Below are 22710 nucleotides of genomic sequence, written 5' to 3'. Positions count from 1 at the left end.
CTCTGTGATGTTTGCTCTCATATTTTAGACTTTCACTGTCCCTCTCCATTTACTAAAATGCCACTAGCATTTGCTCAAAGGGAAATTGAATTCCAGTGTTGAAGGTTAGGCTGGTATATATCCAAAATCATATATATTTAAGTACAACATTTCCTTTAGAACTGAGGACAAAGTTAAAGGCTAGTTTTTTAAGGAAGTTTCAAGGTTGGACTTCATTTTTGTGGTGCTTCAAAGAGAAGGAAATGCCCTATAGGTCACTTTCAATGCAATCATTAAAATTTTCATGAATTGTGACAATGATTTTTTGATTCTTCAGGAAGGTGAGCTGGAAGATTTGAGAAGCAGGAGTCAGTGTTGCCTCTTCTACTTCAAAGAATCCCCTTGTAACATGAAGTACTAATAAGGCTACTGGCTAGTTGCTTTCGCAACAACCGAACTACTGCAGCATAATTGTGTGGGCCACAACTAGTCTTCATGTAGACCATGAATAGTTCTTATTTATGAATTACTTAATGGCAGGTTAAACATGCCCCTTTTGTTTTACTAACTAGGTCATATATTTAAAGATATTCCTCTTCCTTTTTTATTTTTTTAACATTGATTAGTGAATGGCTGAAAATTTCCTTTTCTTATCAGTTCACAGCAGCTCTGAATATACTTTTACTAATGAAAATCCACACTGAGACTGGATGCTAATGATGCTAAGTCAGTAATTTTCCCATGAACTTACAGACCCTTGAGATTCTCTTTCCCAGCATGCCCACAGACAAGTCAAATCCCTAGTATTATAGTGGATAAGGTTCAAGCTGTGCAATCAGTGTCTGAATTAGAATCTGAGCTCCATAGCTTGGAGGTTGTATAACCTTGACAAGGACTCAGTACTCCTCTGAGCTTTCTACCTTCAACTGAAAAACACACATTAGCTACATCTGTTGCAGGAATGGTCTAAAATATCTGAAAAGATCCATTGGATTTTACTTATTAGAGCATTTTACATGCAGTAAATTCTGTGTGAATATTATTATAAATATGCCCTTCATTGCAAGAAGGAGCCATGATCTAAGCAGAATAGGTAGAATGTGCCTTCAAAACTTAGTAACCAACTCAACTGGAACACCATCTTTGTTGTTGATAGGAGTGATAGTGGTGACTAGAGGGAGTATGCATCATTGTGAAGGAAAATATCTAAAGATTTGAACCTATAAAATATTTGATATTATTCATACAAAATTAATAAAAGTTGAGGATTATCATACACAAACTACTCCATAAACTAATATTTCTAGCAATAACATAAAGTTATACCATAAAATATAATGTTTGGGCTAGAAAAGTATTAGAAAATTTTCATGTTAATATATTGTTTTATTATTTGTTTGGAGGATTCATAGACTCAGTTAAGTAGACATTTCCTAAACCTTTGATTTGCATATGTCAGACACATCTTAGTATTGTCTTTCTGCATTTATGTATTCATCCTACAGAAGAAAGGTTGATAAGAGAGAGATACACGTAGGTCCAGGGAAAGATTGTTGAAAAGCTACAGATTTTTTGAATCTTCTTTAAATTATATTTGCATTATAGGAGCTTCTCTTTGTTCTGCTGTGAATAGTTTGTAATCTGTGAATTAACCAGATGGTTGTTTTTTCATACCATCCTCCTTTTACCATACCAATGAAGTTATGCTACTAACATTAAAACTAAGGGACATTATTGGGTATTGCCTTGGAAAGTGGCCAGTGTCTATGACATATAATCATGTTCATGGATGGCATAGTGCTCTTCATTCATGTCAACTATGTAGAATGGACCTCAGAGGACAGAAGTTATTATCAAGCAGATTGAGCGATGTTCTAGTAGAAAACCTGAGAGCCTTTAAGCAATCCTTCCAACAGCTTCTAAAATAGTCCATGTTCTTTCAAAGAACTCCAATAAAACATATCTGTTTTGCTTTCTAATACTGCTGGGCCTGGAATGATGGTTGGCCATTTTTGTTGCAAAATGTTCAGTAATAATTATTGAGAAGGTTTTACAGTCATGATTAAGAAAGCTGGCATCTGTATCCATTCCTCTGTTGAAGGACATCTGGATTGTTTCCAGCTTCTGGTTATTATAAATAAGGCTGCTATGAACATAGTGGAGTTTTTTTTTTTTTATCTTAGCCATTCTAATTAGTGTGAGGTGGAATTTCAGGGTTGTTTTGAGAGACTGCCCCACATAGGGATCCATCCCATGTACAGACAACAAGCCCAGAAACTATTGCAGATGCCAAGAAGTGCTTGCTGACAGGAGCCTGATATAGCTGTCTCCTGAAAGGTTCTGTCAGAGCCTTACAAATATAGAGGTGGATACTCAAAGCCAACCATTGGACTGAGCATGGAGTCCCCAATGGAGAAGTTAGAGAAAGGACTGAAGAAGCTGAAGGGGTTTGCAACCCATAGGAAGAACAACAGCATCAACCAACCAGACCCCCAAGAGCTTCCAGAAACTAAATCACCAACCAAAGAGTACATATGGAGGGACCCATGGCCACAGCCACATATGTAGTAGAGGATGGCCTTGTTGGCATCAATGGGAGGAGAGGGCCTTGGCCCTGAGAAGGCTAGATGCCTCAGTGTAGGGGAATGTGAAGGCAGGGAGGCAGAGGTGGGTGGGTGGATGGGTGAGCACCCTCATAGAAGCAGGGGAAGGGAGGATGGGATAGGGGCTTTCTGGAGGGGAAACCAGAAAAGGGATAACATTTGAAATGAAAATGAATAAAATATTCCAATAAAAAAAGTAAAGAAAAAATTTTTTAAAAAAGAAAGAAAGCTGGCATCTGTGATTGCCTAGGTTTGAGGCCAATGTGTTTTATGAGAATGTGTAGGATGGTTGAACCAGGGAAAGCGTTCCACTAAATGCTAAATATTGTAAGCATTAGCAATATAGTAGAGAACATGGTCCATCAGTCATTTATGTTAAGAACTTATTGCCTATACTTTGGAAAAGTTGACATACTAGATTTGTAGTTTTTCTTTGTTCATAAAATCTCATCTTATCTCTTGCCTGCATAGTTGAATAATTTACTATGTGTGTATAAATTTTAACTTTGAGCAAATGTTTTCTGCTCAAGTTCCAGATGCTGTACAGAATTTAGCATGTGTAGCACGTGACTGGCAGTCAGTATCAGTGGTGTGGGACCCACCGAGAAGAGCAAATGGAATAATTATTCGGTATATGATAACAGTTGAAGGGAATTCTACGAAAGTCTCTCCCAGATACTCCATGTATACGTTCACAAAACTTCTTGCCAATACATCATACATCTTTGAAGTAAGAGCGTCAACCTCAGCTGGTGAAGGCAATGAAAGCAGATGTAATGTCAGCACACTCCCTGAGACAGGTAACAGGTGTGGAGCATTTAACTAACATGAAGCAAGTAACTGGCGTCAAATAATTAACTAGGCTATAGTGGGTAACTAATAGCCATATGAAAAGAGCAGCTAAACACAAACAATTAACTAATCTGAAGTAGATGACTAGCAGGTAAACAGGTAACTAGTGTGGAGTGATCTATTACATGGAATAGATAACCACTGGTAGTATGAGACATTATTAGTTCTAAATAAGTAACTTATATAAAAAGGGTAGCTAACCTAAAACAGTTAAGCTGAAACAGGTAACAAGTATAAAATGGGTAATTAACCTGAACAGTTTATTGGTATGAAACTAGAAACCTTAAACAAGTAACTATCCTGATAGATCTAACAGGAAATACTATGAAATAGTATGATATAGGTCACTGATTTGAAAAATTTAGCCATTCATCAATAATACCATACATTTGCCAACAGTATATGCAGGACACTTATTTTTATTAATATGTCTATGTGTTAGGTGTGCCTATCGATGTTTATGTGTGTTTGTACGTCTGGGATGAATGTGTGAGTTCATACACGTACATGTAAACTTGTGTGTGCATATGGACATCTGAAGCTGATATTGAAACTCTTGCTTGATCCCTATACACCTTCTGTATTGAGTCATCATCTCTCAGTTGAACACAGAGCTCTTTAGTGTGGCCGCTGTAACTAATCAGCATGCTCTAGGGATTCCATGTCCTCCTCCTCCTTCCAAACTCTAGAATTACAGGTAGGCCACCATGCTCAACCAGCATTGATATAGGTTCTGTGGATCTAAACTTGTATCCTTTATCTTGAATGACAAGTATATTTCATACTTGGCCACCTTCCCAGCCGTTTTTATGAAGATATAAAAGCAGATTTATGTGAAAATGTAAAAGTATTGTTAAAAAACACAGCATATGTTTTCTTAGCCTACCTTTGTGATTTCTCAGTACCAATTGAATGCACATTTAACCTTCTTCACCTTGATTGGAGATTGAAAGGAGGAAACAGACAATTGTGCAAATATAAAGCCCACTAACATATTGAGTGTGTTTTGTCATTACTTAAATGAAGGAATTAACATACAAACTTTCCTGTATATATCTTCTTGGTAATTTTTTTCTTGATATTCTTGATGCCTCTGCAGACTCGAAAGGCTTGTAGTACCAGGTTTGTGTGGATCCACTTCCTTTTCTAAGCACTCAGATCTGCCTTTCAGATTATCTAAGTAAAAGAAAAATGTTACCCCACTCTTGTCTACAAGACAAAACTGTCCTGTCACAGTGTCTCAGCAGTGATTTCCCATGTTGTAAGATTTGTCTTTCTACCTTCTTCCCATAATCTACCTGTTACATAAATAAAGAGTGGGACTCATTCTTTGTAACAGTACTTCTCTGGTTGTCGGCTCTAATGAAAGCTGTGGTGATTCTTCATAACCATTTACTACTTCACATGCACTTCATCATGGAAACTCCTTATGAACTCCTACACCAGTGATTACCACATCACCTAGTTCAGCTTCATTTTTCTATCCTTAAGGATCCAAACCTCAGAACTTTGAAAGGCCCTCATTCTTCTCTGGTGTCAGTACCTATTCAATTTTCTTTTTTTTAATTTTTTTTTATTTTTTAATTTTTTATTAGATATTTTCTTTATTTATGTTTCAAATGATATCTCCTCTCCTGCTTACCGTTCTGAAAAAATATAAAAAACAAAAACAAAAAACAAACCCTGTTTCCTCCCCCATCCAACTCACCAACCCACCCTCTCCCAGTTTCTGGCCCTGGCATTCCCCGACACTGGGGCATAAACCTTCACAGGACCAAGGACCTCTCTTCCCATTGATGACCGACTAGGCCATCTTCTGTTATACATATGCTGCTGGAGTCATGAGTCCCACCATGTGTGCTCATTGGTTGATGGTTTAGTACCTGGGAGCTCTGAGGGAACTAGTTAGTTCGTGCTGTTGTTCGTCCTAAGGGACTGCAAACCCTTCAGCTCCTTGGGTCCTTTCTCCAGCTCCTTCATTGGGGACCCTATGCTCAGTCCAATGGATGGTTGTGTCTCTACTTCTGTATTAGTCGGGCACTGTCAGAGCCTCTCAGAAGACAGCTATATCAGGCTCCTGTCAGCCAGCACTTGCTGACATCCACAATAGTATCTGGGTTTGAAGACTGAGTATGGAAAGGAATCCCAGGTGGAACAGTCTCTGGATTGTCCTTCTTTCAGTCTCTGCTTCATAGTTAGTCTCTACAACTCCTTCCATGGATATTTTGTTCTCCCTTCTAAGAAGGAACAAAGCTTCCACACTTTGGTCTTCCTTCTTCTTGAGTTTCTTGTGGTTTGTGGGTTGTATTTTGGGTTTTCTGAGATTCTGGGCTAATACCCACTTATCAGATGGTGCATGCCATGTGTGTTCTTTTGTGATATCCCTCAACAGAGGAATGGATACAGAAAATGTGGTACATCTACACAATGGAGTACAATTCAGCTATTAAAAACAATGAATATATGAAATTCTTAGGGAAATGGATGGATCTGGAGACTATCATCCTGAGTGAGGTAACCCAATCACAAAAGAACACACATGGCATGCAATTTCTATTCAATTTTCAACTCACCTTCCTTCAATATCTTTCCTTTGCAGGTTAGAATGGCTGCATTGAAATGGCATCTCTTGCTCTTTAGGTTCCATACCATTCTGACTGGTGTGAGGTGGACTCTCAGGGAATCTCAGGGTACTTTTGATTTGCATTTCCCTGATGACTGAGGATATTGAACATTTCTTTAGGAGCTTCTTGTCCATTCAAGATTCCTCACTTTAGAATTCTTTGTTTAGCTCTGCACTACATTTTTAATAGAGTTATTTGGTTCTCTGGAGTCTAACTTCTTGAGATCTTTGTATATTTTTGATATTAGCCCTCTGTCGGATGTGGGATTGGTAAAGATCTTTTCCCAATCTGCAGGTTGGCATTTTGTCCTATTGACAGTGTCCTTTGCCTTCAATTTTATGAGATCTCATTTGTCTATAATTGATCTTAGAAACTGGGGCATTGGTGTTCTGTTCAAGAAAATTTCCCCTGTGCTCATGTGTTAGAGGCTCTTTCCCACTTTCTCTTCTATTAGATTCAGCGGATCTGGTTTTATGTGTAAGTGGCTTGATCCACTTGGACTTCAGCTTTGTACAAGGAGATAAGAATTGATCAAGTTGCATTCTTCTACATGCTGACCGACACTTGAGCCAGCACCATTTGTTGAGTATGCTATCTTTTTTCCAACTGGATGGTTTTGGCTTCTTTGTTTAAGATCAAGTGACCATAGGTGTGTGGGTTTAATTCTGGGTTTTTCAGTTCTGTTCCATTGACCTACCTGCCTGTCTCTGTACCAATACAACTCAGTTTTTATCACTATTGCTCTTTAGTAAAGCTTGAGATCAGATATGTGATTCCTCCAGAAGTTTTCTTATTGTTGAGAATAATTTTTGCTATCCTGGGTTTTTTGTTGTTCTAAATGAATTTTGAAATTGCCTTTTCTATCTCTGTGAAGAATTGAGTTGGAATTTTGATGGACTTTGCATTGAACCTCTAGATTGCTTTTGGTAAGCTGGCCATTTTTACTATGTTAACCCTGCGAATGCATGAGCATTGGAGACCTTTCCATTTTCTGAGATCTTCTTTAATTTCTTTCTTCAGAGACTTAAAGTTATTGTTGAACAGATCTTTTACTTGCTTGGTTAAAGTCACACCAAGATATTTTATATTATTATGTGTAACTTATCACCAGTTAGAATTTGTCTTTCTTTAGTTCTATGTTCTTACATACCTTCAGCATCTCTTCCCATATAGTCAATGGGGAAATAAATAAAACTTATTTTATTTCATACAATAGACTTCATCTAGTCATTTTAGAAAACATTAGTTAAGCACCTACTACAGACCAGTAAAGTTCAGCTCAAATGTGGGTTTTTTGGTAAAGCTTTTATTAACATACCAAGCTTTGGTGTTCCAGACTCCTGGACTATAGGCTAATCTTGTTCTATCAAAACCTCAAGTGATAAAGTATATGACTCCATACATCTGAACATACCACAGGAATTTCCACCATGTTAAATTTGTTGCAGTAGTGGACTAGGGTATTCGTGTATATATGAAAACAGATGAACAGCTTCATACAGGTACCAATAAGGTAGTGACAAAAATTTTCTCAGAGGGAGGAAAGAAGATTATTGCTGGAAGAAAAATATACTCGTGTCCATATAGGTGGTCTTTATCAGGAAACAGCAGGTTAAAAAAAGTCATAAACAGTCTAGGCTAGAGTCGACTCTCAGAGAATGAGATAATAAGGAAGGAAGGATAATAATTTTAAAATAAACGAGAAGTTTAGACTCTCAAAAGCTAGATAGAATGCCTGTTTTTATATTATGTATAGTTGTGTTCTGAATTAAAGGCATTCAAGAAAACAAAACAAATATTCAGTTAATAAAGCAGAGGTATAGCCAAAACTCAGTGTACATTAGATGTACAGCTATTATATATATAGCTATCTTACTTCAGAGTCCAGATCTTTGTCACAATAATTTATTCAAGACTTTGAATAGATCTTAATTCTGGTTTGGAAGTCTAACTAGAGGGTAGGATATAAAGATGTAGTTGGTCATTGGCATCTTGGTTGTTTTCTTGTGCTTCCATTATGGGAGTTTGCTCTTCTGACCCCTGGGTCAGAATGAATAACCATGAAACCTTGCTCCATATTTTCAGAGTCAGAATTTTTATATAAGCACCCGGTTTGCTCATTCAAACACATAACATTGTTAATAATACACTTAATTCTGCCCTTTGCTCTTTACTGAGACCATGGCATTTTGGTTTTATTTGCTCAAAAATTTTGGCTGAAGGAATTTGACATTCAGGCACTCTCGTGATTGTACGAGAAAGAAATGGTTTGCATTGTTCTGGTAACTTTTCCTCCACTGCTGTATGTTGTTTCCACGTACCATACCTATCAGGCAAGAATAGAACTTTTTTCTCCTAGTCAAATGTAAAACTTCTTGTAATTAAGAAGAGTCATTCAGATGAAATATTAATTTCTGCTTCAAAAGTATTTTTTATCTTTGAAATTAGATGTTGAATCTAGTATGTAATTATATTTATGATTACCGTCCTCCTTGGGTATCTAATTTTTTTTTTATCAGGATTCACATGAACTGCTTGCTGATGAGATGTTCGTAAGTACTAGGAACTCATTGTTCAGATGGAAGCAGTTTTATAGCTGTTGCAAGCTTTTAATTTATGGTAGGAAATTAGTCACAGTGTACAGCTAGCTCTGAGTCCCAGACTCTGCTGTTATTCCTGACACAAGAAGAAATCAAACTTGGCTCACTCTTATACTGCTTGAAGTTAGACCCTGACATACATTCTTTCCAGGGATCTCTCTTTCCCTCCCTCCCTGTCTTCCTCAGGTGAGCCCAGTTTGACTTATGAGGCAGGGCTACTTATTAGCATGGAACTTACCCAGAAAGGCAGGTTAACTGTCTACTGTGTCCTTCCTCCTGTCTCTGCCCCTCAGCACTATGATTACAAGAGCACACTGCTTTGACAAGGCACATTTATGTAGAGGTTTTAAAGTAGGCTATAAGGTATTCAATATAATCATGTCATTTCAATTCAAACATTTCAATTCAAATTGTCTTTTAGACTCCTACAACGTCTTTTGCCTTACCTCTTGGTTTCCTATTGTAACCCACCCCCAATCTCTATCCTTTTTGATGCCAACCCCATCTGTCCTTCTGCCAACTCTCCTTCCTTACTGTTTGTAGCAGTGGGCAGTGGGAAAGTTAGAAAGCACAAACCATCCACCTTCCAAGTCCACCCAAGGGTGTCTTTTGAAACTCATTTGTGTTGTCTCATTCCAGTAGACATGACTTGATGGACATAGGATTCTGTATGAGGGACTTTAGAGAAGAATACGAAAGCAAATATATTTATTGTGCTTTGGATTTTTTAATAATACAAAGTTTGACCTTTAGTGGACTTAGAAAATAACTTCAGCAATTTTGCTTTGTAAGCAAGAGAAAGGAAAACAAAGAAATGGGATTCATTGTGTACTTGTTTCTGTTGCTGACTTCTAGTCTCATGAGCACTCCTGACTTAGAAATTTAGAACATTACCTGTATTTATTGGAATTTCCACACACACACACCCCAATATTTCACAAGGTAAAATAGAAGACTTTGGTTGTGTCATGATAATTTTCTCATAAAAAATCTAGACTAATAGTTATACAGATGAGAGTAAGTACAATTTTGTTCAAATATGGTTTGAAAACTTAGAGCAATAATTTGTATTTTCTAATCTGTGCTTGATCTATAAAACAAAAAGCTCTACAACTTGATATAAGGTTAGCTATAAAAACACTATGGCATTCTGGGAAATTTTTAATATTCCTAGACTTGTGCCACATATTTTTTTTTACCTTGGATCAGTTCCAAAGGGGCAATATTTGATATTTTCAAATACTCTTAGGTATCAAGTTCTAAATTTAAAAGTTCTTTTAAACATGATTTTTAAAAAGTGAATTTGGGTTACTGTGTATAATTCCCCTCAACCTTCTTGTTACTAGAAGATCTTTCATTAAGTGAACTCCGGCAGCCATTCTTGGCTTCATCCAAGCTCCAGCTAAAGCCAGCTGTTCTTTGGGCCATGTTTTAAGACTTACTTAGGAACCGGGGCATATCTTATTACTTTATTTTCCATTTCTGCTCTATGTAGCTGACACTCTTCTTAACCGCCTTGGCACATCAACCTCCTCCCTCCCTTTCTTCTCTTGTTCTTTTTCACTTCCAGTTTTAAGTTAGTTGCATGTGTGTATATGTTATTTCTTTCCAGTACATATAGTACTTGAAGCTTCCAGAATCAATCTATTCCTTTCATGGGATTATGGGCTATAAAAATGACATTTGACAGTGGTATGGGTATTCCTCAAGTGTTCAAAAAAAATGAATTGAGCACAGGCATGTTTCAAAAGGAATGTGTTAATTTGGACTTAAATTAAAATCAATGCAATGTAAATGATTTGAACATATAAGCCATACAAACATTAGTAATTACAGCTTATTATAAAATTTCAAATATTAAAGTTCCATAGCTTACAAGTATACCAATTTGTGGAAGAATCTTGTATTTTTTTTTTTTTTTTTTTTTTTTTTAGTGTAAGACAATACATATTACCCTCAAAAAGATTCACCTGGAATTCATGTGGAATAAAAATTCCATTTCTTAGTACACCAGTGCATTAGGATTATAATTTTGAATTTCACTATGTTCAACATCGAGTAAAACTTGTATTGATTCTGTGATTAGAGACCTTGTTATAAAGACTCACCTTAGGACAAACGACAATATGAACTAACTAGTACCCTAGAGTTCCCAGGGACTAAACCACCAACCAAAGAGTACACATTGTGGGACTCACGGCTCCAGCAGCATATGTATAGCAGAAGATGGCCAAGCCGATCATCAATGGGAGGAAAGGCCCTTGGCCCTGTGAAGGTTCTATGCTCCAGTATAGGGGAATGCCAGGGCCAGGATATGGTGAGCAGGGGAAGCGAGGAGGAAACAGGGTTGTTGTTTTTTTTTTTTTTTTCCCCCTGAAGGGGAAACTTGGAGAGGAGATATCATTTGAAATGTAAATAAACAAAATATCTAATTAAAAAATAAAAAAATAAAATAAAATAAAAAAAGAGTCACTACCTTAAAATTTGCAGTATTAGAGAGGTACTAAAAATGTACAGGATGTAATTAAATCATGATGTGCATGATGACCTACTAGGCCATCCTCTGCTATACATATGCTGCTGGAGCCATGAGTCCCACCATGTGTACTCTTTGGTTGGTGGTTTAGTCCCTGGGAGCTCTGAAGGTACTAGTTAGTTCATATGCCACTTAAAGGATATATTAAAATTAGTGGTTAGTTTTGTGGTTTTTTACTAATTATATTAATTCTATTATACATGGTTTTTTTCTGTCTAATTTTCATTATAACTTTGCTTGATTGTGTGTCTGAAACAGTCGCTATAGTCCTGGCTGGTCTGGAACTTGTTACTTAGACTAGGCTGTACTCAAATTTGTAGCAATCCTCCTGCCTCTGTCTTCAGAAGGCTATGATGACAGGCACAGACTAGGAAGCCTGCCTTCATTCTTAAATGGTCTATATACAAGTGTAGTAGAGATATTTTTTTATATAGGAGCTTATGTTCTTTTTTCCTTTTAAAATCTATATTTATAAAATATCCAGAGGCATCAACATCTATTACTTTTGGTGTCTATCAAATGTACAAATTAAACACATTTAGAATATTTAATGAACTTTTATAGAAAATTTTTCCAGTTTTATAGTACTTTATGATTATATGCAGTTTACCTATAGTTAACTACACAAAGTTTAGTTGGAAAACTTCGGTGAGTTTTGTAAGTTTCAAATACTCACCCACTTTACAACTTCCAGTCAACATGTAGACTAAGTCCTTCTTCCATGGAAATTCCTCTTGCATACCTACTCCTCAGGGAAACCCCTGTCCTCACATTTATCTATATAGACCAACTCTACTTATTCTTATGCTGTGTGTGCTCTTTCATGTCTACACTAGTCCCTTCAATGCCAATCAGAGATTTATATTATTATGATCTCAATAACATTTTTATTTCTTAAATTCTTTTCTATCATAGAAGCATCCCATTATCTATGACATCCAAGTTGTTCTGAACTTAGTGTCCTGAGTAAATTTTTGTACTTTCATGGATTTATTATATTTATATATGAGAAGTCAGTGTTTGCGAGCTACTGTGATCTCATAATAATCTAACGAAAACAAGGTCTTACTAGATAGCTTTTACTATATATAACTATGGCTGACTTGGAATTCATTATGTAGACCGAGCTAGCCTTGACCACTCAGAGATCCATTTTCCTCTGCTTCAGAGTGCTGGGATTAAAGACATGCCTGGCCTCCAATAAAGCAACCTTAGTAGTTGACCTTTAATTGACCTTTGATCTTCAGTGTTTGTTACAATGCTTTTAACTGTCTGTATTTGTCAGTTTTCTGTTACTACAATAATTCACCAGATCTAAGACAACTTAAAGAAGAAAGAATTTATTTGAACTTATGATTACAGAGAGATGAGTCACTTATGCAGGGAGACATGATGGCAGGAAGTTGAGAGCACAAATCTGCATATGTGAGCATGAGGCAAAGAGAGTGAACCCAAAGTGGGACAAGGCTTGAATCTTTCAGTGACACACTTATTCCAGTAAGACCAAACCTCTTCAACCTCCCCAAACATCACTGACACCTGGGACCAAGTGTTTAAATACTTGAGCCTATGAAGGACAGTTATTTAAACCACCCCACTACCAGTTATTATTATATATAAAAATAGTAAAACTATAGTCTTTCTAAAAGTAATGGTTATCATTTAGCATAGTACAGTTTAACACATAAAAAGTTAGTGTTTTATTTTTTACATTTTTTTTAGTTGTGTCTGGGACAGAACCTGAGTTTGTAGTCAGTTGACTGTCTATTCATGATGCCTCTGCCCCAGCTTGCCCAGTTCTGAGATTAAGTCATAGCATTCCAAGCCTGCCATAAATTTCTCTTTTATTTCTTTGCAAAAATTTATCAAGAATGGCTTTTGCCTCATTTTTATAGATATGTAAATAGGATATTTTCTGTGTTCTGGTCAATGATTACATTGTTTTCTAAGTTTGGATTACTTTACAACATTTTATTGTTTGAACTTTTGTTGAAATGTGTCCTTTAACTGTAAGGCTTTTTTGGGTATTATTTCCTGTAGGTCACCATCCTATATTTTTTTCAACACAATTACGGCCCTCATGTATATCCTGTTTTGCATTCAGTGGTTGCTCTGGTTGCCCATCTAAATAAAGTTCCTGTGGAGCAGCCTTGTAAACATTCCTTAGTCAATCACTTCTTCAAAAACTCCATTTATCGTTGATTCTCATTTACTTCCAGCATTGTCCCTGCATTGCTTTGCCATCATGCTGATTGACCTCATATGCCATAGATAGTTATTGGAACGAGACAAGAAAGTTATATAACTGTAATTCTTTGCCTATGTCTGAACTGAAAGAAATGCATAATGAACAATAAATGAAGTAAGGGAATGTGATTGGTTACTGAATTTCTCATTGATCTGTTATTTAAGTAACCATTTCATGATGAAAGACCAAAGGGAATATTTTTATTTTGTATAATTATTCACAATTACCGTATCATTGCAAGAAATTTGAATACAGCCATGGAGAGAAAGTCACTAAACTGTAGCAACAGAAACTCGAGCATACGGGAATAGGTAATGGGAATGCTGCCTTATCTCTTTTCTGGAGGTTTCTATTCAAGTCTTTAATAAATGTTATTCAACATCAACTGCCTAATGTTTTAAACATGAATTTCCAGGAGATCCTTGCATATGTTGGATATAAATCTTTTTGCTAGTCAGTGATTTGTCACTGGGGCAAACACCCGAATTGAACAACTTAGAGAATAAGAATTTAGTTTGCCTCATGTTTTCAGGGGTTTCAGTACTTTGACCCATTGCTTTTGGCCTGTGGGGATGAAGAAGATCAAAGAAGGCAATATGCACTTACCTCATGGCTGACAGAAAGCAAAGACAGAAAGCTAAAAGGCTGAGTCCCAATGTCTACCTCAAGGACATATCTGTAATGGCTTATGGTCACCTTCCTATAGCACTACAGGCAAGCGACTTTATCCTTAGCTAAGGCCATATCCTTAGCATATGGATCTTTTGGAGAACATTTAAGTTCCAAGCCAGGATGTATATCCAACAAATATTACTTCTCATTTGATAGGCTGGCTTTCTTGGTTAAAGATGTTTTGGGGTGGTTATAATAAATAACATCATTTTGCATCCCTCTGAACACCTCCAATGTACCACTCTCTTTCCTTTCTTTCCCTTTTCCCCTTTCTTTTCCCATATGAGCAAGAGTTTTGTTATAGATGGATATGTTGGGTCAGAGCTCTGAAGCTCTGCAGTTTGACCAGTTGTGGTTTCTCTTATAGTCTCTGTTAAAATGAGCAGCTTCCTTGATGAGACACGAGAGCTACATTTCTCTGTGGGTATAAGAATAAATATTTAGAACATTAGGCATAGATTGTGCTGGTTTAGTAAAGTGGTGGTTGGAAATTCTCTGCCAAGATCCATCACAAACTTCATTAGCTCTAGGGAGTTGACTAGGTATCCAGTCCTACGACACCTAGTTTCTGATTTCTCTCTTAAGCAGGTTGTAAGTTCAATTAGAGAGCTGTTGGTTACTGTCAAGGTGTATGTGCCACTACTGTACCTTTAGGGATATTGTGCTATACTGGTTGTTGTTGTGGTTCATATGCATCATAGTTGAAAAACATATTCATGTTTTCTGCATCAATTTTTGTTAGATATCTTTTCAAGAAATTGAACCGGTTCATTCTGAGATGTCATATTAATTTACTTAGTGATTTTTGGCATAAGTAATGCTAACCCTACTTTCACTTGTAATGTTAGCTATTTGTTTTCTCTTTATATATATTAATATTTTGTGAGTGTATGTATTTTTCTTCAAATAATCATACGTTGAATTAACGTTTCCTTTATTAGTCTGTTTTGTGCTTTTTTGTGGTCTTTTTTTTATTTTCTTCATTATCAATGTAATGGAGCTAATTTACTTTAGCTGCCTGCTTAGGATAAAATATAGAACATGACTTTCACCACTAGTATTTTCTAATTAGCAGTCATTTATAGCTATATATTTTTCTCAAATGATAATACAACATAGATTTGTATGACATATTCAGCAACAGCCTTATCTTTCAATTCTGGATAGCAGCAGTGGACAATGATAGTAGTCTATATTGATAAAAAGGTTTCTTAGTTTTCTTTGACCAGAAATATAAAAAAAGATTCCTGTATCTTCCCGGAGAAGATTTTTTAGATAGTCTATGGCTCTTCAGGTAATCATTGCTACCCCAATTGGCATAACTTCATTTGAACTTATGCTTTCAATAAGGATAACTTGGTAACTCTGGTTTGGAAACTGTCCAATGGAACCTAGTGAACTCAGCCTGCTTGGTACACAACTGAAGACGATGGCTGTCTCTCTTACAGAATCCATCAATTGTCAATAGTGAAGCAGGGAAAAGTCGGACTTATGAGCTCCTCTTGGATCCATAGCAGTCTGTTAACAGAATCAGTCTTCTTCTGGCCCAGTTCAGGCAGCTACAACTGTTATAAAGATCAAGTTTATGATGGCTACATAATACCCTGAAGCTAACATTTTTTATTATCTCTTCTCCCTATCTTTTGGTTATTTCATTTTCTGTTTTTTCTTCTTCAGTGTTCTCCACGCCTAATAAAGGCTAGTATAAATGTCCCATTAGGGCTGAGCACTAAACCTTCATTTATTGTATTTGTTTTTAACTGCCATGAGTCTCTGTGTTCACTATAAACTGATGCTTCTCTGATTAATGCTGAGTGTTATTTGTCTATAAATATAAAGTTTTACAATGTACTTTTTCACTATATCAATTTTGCTAAACTTAGCAAATAGGACCACTTAGAGTCCATGATGTCCCAACTTGCGGTGTTCCTGACTGGACTTACAGTATCAGATACATACTGACTTATGTGGAGTATTTAGGAAATCATAAAAAAAAAAGATACTGTATAATCATCATGCCCTTATAGTAGTTCATGGGGTCCACAGCTTGGGTCATTAATGACTTGCTCCTTTGTCAGTCTTCAAATCACCTTCTGGTGATACCAGTGCTAGCAGGATGAAGAACTCTTCCAGTTCAATTCTAGCATGGCTTCTCTCTGCCTGGCAACTAAAGCTTGCACTATTTTCAGGAACAGGGTCTTAACATCCAGTTTTGTTGGGCAATTAAGAACATTGGGCATATTCTGTATTGTTTGAAGACCTCTACGGGTTTTCTGACAAACAAGTCAATGGAAGGTATGGCATTCTTGGTAGAGGAGTTTTTCCTCTTTTATTTGAACGTGCTTGTAGTTGTGTGAGCTTTTCTGTCATACATGAACTTATAATGCTGCAGAGCAGAAGAGGGCATCAGAGCCCCTGGAACTGGAATTATAAGCAGTTGTGAGTCATCATGTGGGTGCTGGGAATTGAACCTGAGTCCTCTGGAAGAGCAAACAGTGCTCTTAACCACTAATCTATCTCTCCAGCTTGGTACTAGAATTTTTATTTTATAACCTTATGGCTTCTGTGAGAAGCATTATCTACACATGCATGGGGTTTCCATTCAAACTTGTTTTAAGTTATATTTTAATAGGCTTAATCAATAGTGTCTACTTTTACATACCCCTTAGTTGATATAACTCAAACATCTCATCTGTAGGTGAATAAGCTTGATAAAATGATGGTCAGATCAGAGTTTTCTAAAGTTATCCAGCATAGACACTAGAATATATTCCTATTAGTTTGAGATCTATCCAAAATTATTTTTGCAGATATATGTATGTGACCTATACCTGTGATCATAATAATAATTCTAACCACAGAAAATATCTTGTGTAGAATATCACAATGAACACACTTGTTCATTGATTGGTACATAGAATATATGTTTACATTTTAGTAATCTCCATGTATTTGTATATATTATTAGACATTGTTCATAAATATTTTGGTAACTAGAGATTTTATTGATTGTTTCTCCCCTCTTCTCCATCTTACTTACCACTGGTTCCTGAAGATTTCAAATTATTAATTGTTTATTATGAATACTTTCTTACAGTTTATACCTTTGTAGGCCATTTTTGTATGTAAATCTTTTAATCAATGTTTCTTTTTGTCGAAATATAGTTCTCAAAAGATGGAAAAAATAAATAGTTATTCAGTTAGGACTAGTATTGTGGTACACATCTTTTTGAACTCCATTCATTCAATTATACATGGATTAATTTTTTCCAATTATCCCTTAGTTATACCAATATCCATTAGGTATCAATGTTGGCAAGGGGTTAGGGTTTAACCTGAGTTCCTTCCAGCAATTTTCATATTCTACTTAACTGATCATTGAAGGTTGACATAAGCAAACACCCAAGTCTTCACCACCTGCTGCTCTGAGACTGTAAGTACAGAACCTTCATTCACTCTCATAATTCAATTGCTTATGCATACACAGATATTTCCCCAAGTTGGATTTACTTGGCCTCTTTTACACCAAAGCTTTTCCTTCCAAAAAAACTCTAGTTCTGCTGAAAAAACATGAAGGTAATATTCTTTTTATATACATACCTTTAACCAAACAGATCCCTACAAATCCTTACCCCTTTCAAATTTGATCACTATTGCCAATAGTTAAACTTGATATATATAGCTATTATAGTCATGATCTTAAGAGATTATTATTTGACTAAGACAATCTGTATCAAAAAATACCATTTTAATAGATATTCTTATGCTATGGCTTATTATAGAGCTGTAAAAGCTAACAACTCCACAAACCATACTATTTTATATAATATTTTATGACAATCTATTATCTCCAAAAACTGACTTTCTTCTCAGAAGTTTTATTAATATATTTTAATGTAGCCATGTGTTCAATAATACTTGGCTTAAAGACTGAAGGTATTGTAGCCAGATACCATGGGGTCCTGGAACATATTTTCCCATCTACCAGTTCATGTACTAAAACAGATACTGCAAACATTTAGTGAGTCTTTTCTCATTGTGGATACTTTATCAGTTCTCTTTCCCACTGTTTTAACAAGCTGTTGAAAATGATTCAATTTGGCTTACTGTTCTGAGACTTTATTCTCACTATGTAGTGTTATCTAGACCATGTTTGTGTAGCAGATTTTGTTAAATGTGTGCTGACTATCCCAATATCTCAAAATTAAGCAGGCAACCATAATGAAGTGAATTTGTACTAGAGTGTGACAGGTAGTAAAAGCAACATGTTTATTAAGTGGAACTATTTTGCATCCACCTATACTGAGAAACATAATAAAAACCAAAGTAAACATGCTATTTACTATATAAAGCTCTTGTTAAAGATATTGTTCATTAAACAGTACCCTCTTTATATGATTCTGCAGAAGATATATTTATATATGTAAATGAATTATAGTTCAGTGCCAGAGATGATTGCATTTTTGTTCATTTATTTTATCTTTATGCTTATGAAGTCTTATGATCTTGATTTTATCTTTGAATTATTTTTATATCAGAGTAGATTTCATGCTTTATTTCTGCAATATCCGTGTTGTTCACTTACCCAATACTGGATTCATTTAATTCACTACATTTCAATTTTCTCTCTACCAAATATATAATCAGAAATTTTGTATTTCCTCTTGGTGCTATTTGTAATTATTCTTTATCATCATTATCTATATTATATTACAATGTATAACTGGTTTCTACAAAATTCACAGTTTGTGAGAAGAAGAGATGCCTCAACAAATAAGAGCACTTGCTAATTTGTAGAAGATCCAGGTTCAGTTCCAAGCATCCAGCTAGCAACTCAATCATTTATAACTTCAGTTCTAAGATATTCTATGTATTCTTCTGGGCTCTTCAGGCACATCATGCACACAATACACATACACACACACACACATAATATAATATAATGTATAATATATATCCCTGCCTTTCAATAATAGTACCGCACCTTATGGTCTTATTTTTATTACAACCTTATGATGACTATCTTTCTTCTGTCTAATATGATTACCAGCCTGTGGAAAACATTTTATTGCCACTCCTATGTGGCTATCCATATTCAAGCTGCTGGAATACCTTTGCCTCTTTTCATAGATCCTTTAGCATGAGTTCTATAAAATGAGTTATTGTATGTAAGAAATGTAAAATATATATATTGAATATAAAAATGCCTATGCATTTAGACTTGTAAACTATAAAATTCAAGGTAAATATATAATGAAAGATATTGATTAAGTTCAAGTCAGTGAAAAATTTATACTTGGCATACTGAAGTTTGATAAATAAAATTTTAATTTTAGTGTTGAGCTATATGTGCTGGTTTTAGCACACTGATATTTGTGTGTGGTTGTATTTCTGTAACTCACTGCTTAATATAGATCACATAAAAGTTTTAGAGACTAAAAATTGCTTAACCAACTGAAAATTATGTTGACTTTTATTTTTCATAGATATACTTAATAAATAAAATTGTCAGATAGTACAGACATCTATTTATTAAGATACATAAAGATCTAAAATACATAGTTAAAAATAAAGAAGTTTTAAAACTTGGTTTTGCACATTAGTGTGCCTAACTAGGTGATGAGAAATTAAACAAAACTACTACTATAATCCTGCAAAAGAGAATGGATTCTAAAATGTGACCATTATAAATTAACATAATAATTAAATATTATATGTACTTTCATCTTCTCAATAGAAAATGTAATTTAGTCCTTGAAGGCTGGGAAATATTTAAATCTGTATCAAGTTTTACATAGTTATACAGACAGTTCAGTTCAACTGTGATGAACATGTTTTTACTGATACAAATAATTTATGAATAAAACTATAATTTCCTAAATACTTTTGCCATTAATGTTGATTGCTTCATCACAGTTCAGTCATGTTCAGAAAATTTAAGCAAGCTGTGTGATTACTCCAGGAACCATGGCATGATGTGTTCAAATTAGTACCATCTGTGGATAGAAAGAGTTTGAGGATTTTCGTCATTCTTAAGGAATGGAAATCTGATTCTCCATGCTAAAGTGAGTGTAATCCTCTTTGTATCTGTAATTCAATAGGCTGGTTGCCTTGAAATGATTCAGTTCCATACACAGTTCATCAAAAGTGGAGATACTGTGTATAAATGAGGGCTACTGCTCGTCACTGATGAGTATTTGTGAAGCTGTCCTATGATGCATTATCTGTGCAGACCAGCATCTATTTGGGGTCAGATCATTTCTCATTCATCATTTTTTGTTCTACATTTAATAGAAAAAGAAATGTGCTCTATATTTGATGCCATGTCAAAATTAAAGGACCATTTTAATAAGTCATAACTTATTCTCACCAATACATGCTGAGTGCACATACTGCCCAGTGTTGAGGCTGTCTGATGGTTTGCAACAGAACAGTATACAGCCTATGAGCATGTGTTTCTCCCAACCAAAGTAAGAAAATCCCATTTCTGGGCTTTGTTTCTTTGTCAGACAAAAGTATGGCTCCAACTAGAATCCCCTTCTCTGGAATACTAGATTCTGTGAACCAGTAATTTACCAAAATATTTATTCTGCATTAAATTTTGTTATTGAAGTCTCACTTCCTAATATCTGAATGTTGAAGGAAAATGTGACTCCTACGTCTACAGATAGTAATTGAATTTCCCCTCCTGATAAAGATGAGAAAAGACTAGTTACTCTGCCTTTTCTAGTTCTTTGATTAGTGTATGTTCTTCAGTGTACATTTTTATATTAATTTCAGAGTCCTCTTCCAAGTTTACATATTTAGTTTCTTGCCCTTGGAAGCCAAAATTAGCTGGGCCTTGGTTCCCTCTCCTTTTTTATCTTCACCTCCAGTGGTTTAACAAAACCTAGGGTGAAAAGATAGAACATGGTAAGAATGACTGGTAGTAGACTTAAAGAAAAGGGTCTTGGCCATAGTACTTGGCTCCCAAGGAAAACAGGCAAATGAGTTTGACAAAGAGTAATGGAAATTTTAATGATTTTTTTAAAAAAACTATCATCTCTTCATTGTACTTAGGTTCAAACTAACACCTTCAATCAGTCTGAAAAGCTTCACCCATTTCTGCCTAGATAACCATTTGTCTCTCTTTCCATCCTTCTTCTTGGGTACCCGATGTTTTCAATATACCAAGCTCTGTTTTCCCTCTGGGTCTTATTCTAACCTGATGTTATTCATACAACATGCTACTTCTGAATTTATACTCTCTTACTAGCTTATCTCTCAGCAACGGAGCTTATTCAAGCCATCTAAATAAAACCTTATCATATAGTATGTGTATTCAAAAAAATTTATTAAATGACTAGCCTAAGTCATAGTAAATATGAGCCAATATCTATAGTGACATTCTATGTGTATGTTGGCTTGTCATATTTTATCATTATTATTTAATATTTTATTGATATATGTACAGATGCAATTTTTCTAAATGTTTTTTTAACTTTGAGATTATAATTTCATGATTTCACCCTCCCCTCACCCTATCCAAACCCTTCCATATACTCTTCCTTGTTCTTTGTCAAATTTATGGCCTCTTTTTTCATTAATTGCTATTACATGCACATATATGTGTATATATAATTCTATAAATGTATGATCCTGAATGTAACCTTCTATTATAATCTGTATAATGTTCCTGGCATGTATGGTTTTAGGGTGGACTCTTCAGTACTGGATAACCAATCAGTGTACTCTTTCCCAGAGAAGACTATCTCTCCCATACTTCACATTCCTCAGTTGCTTGTAGATCTTGGTGTAGGGCTGAGAGCTCATGGGCTTTCTATTTTCTGGATCTCTTATACAGAATATTAGAGTTAAACTGTGAGGAAAATAGACTAAACACTAGAGTACATTTTTAATGCAGACTTGAATGAAGATTTATGGGTAAGTATATATCAGATGTGAATAATAGAGGGCATACAAACCAATAGAGTTCTTTCTATGTTCATTATAAAATAAAGACTTGCTTTAGATTTTGAGTTTCTCTTTGTTCTGCTACTTGAATCAGGTGCTGCACAAGTGAAGACCCTTTTGTAGAAGGAAATGGTGCTGGATTTCCATTGCTATATAACAAATTATCACAATCATGGTGGCTTAAACCAATGCAGACTATTAATTTAAAGTGTCGTGATCAGAAATTCAGGCATTTAGTGTCTGATTCTCTACTTAGTTTCTGAAGTTCAATTCAAATTGACAATAAACTACATTTTCAAATGGAACTGAGTCCTCTTTGAAGTTCCTATAGTTGTGGCAGAATTCGGTTGTTTGAAGTTCCCAGTTACCTGTTTCTTGGTTGGTCAGCTCTCAGATCTGAGAGGTGAGTCATATGATTTATTACGAGACTCACTTTTCGTGGGAGGCAGGAGTAGAAGTGTTTTGTTTTAGTGTTTCTGTTTAAACACTGTATCTATCTCTTACTTCAGTTCTTTTCTTTACTAGTCTGTAACAACCAAAGAAATTGTTCTACTTTTCAAGAACTCATGGTTGGGTCTACTGGATATTCTTTTTTTTTTTTTTTTTTTTTTTTTTTTTTTTTTTTTGAGACAGGGTTTCTCTG

General features: G+C 35.3%; 1 protein-coding gene across 1 annotated transcript in view; it reads left to right on the top strand.

Annotated features, from left to right (window-relative positions):
- The window catches only part of Ptprq (protein tyrosine phosphatase receptor type Q), a 190831-nt gene that overhangs the window by 81551 nt on the left and 86570 nt on the right, over nt 1-22710 (top strand). The window contains exon 25 of the mRNA XM_031349633.1: nt 3113-3382. Within this exon, the coding sequence (XP_031205493.1) occupies nt 3113-3382 (270 nt within the window). The remainder of the gene's footprint in view (nt 1-3112; nt 3383-22710) is intronic.

Source organism: Mastomys coucha, unplaced genomic scaffold, assembly GCF_008632895.1.
Source record: "Mastomys coucha isolate ucsf_1 unplaced genomic scaffold, UCSF_Mcou_1 pScaffold4, whole genome shotgun sequence".
Lineage (NCBI taxonomy): Eukaryota > Metazoa > Chordata > Mammalia > Rodentia > Muridae > Mastomys > Mastomys coucha.
The sequence above is the reverse complement of the archived record's forward strand: the minus strand, read 5'-3'. Positions and strand labels throughout refer to the sequence as shown.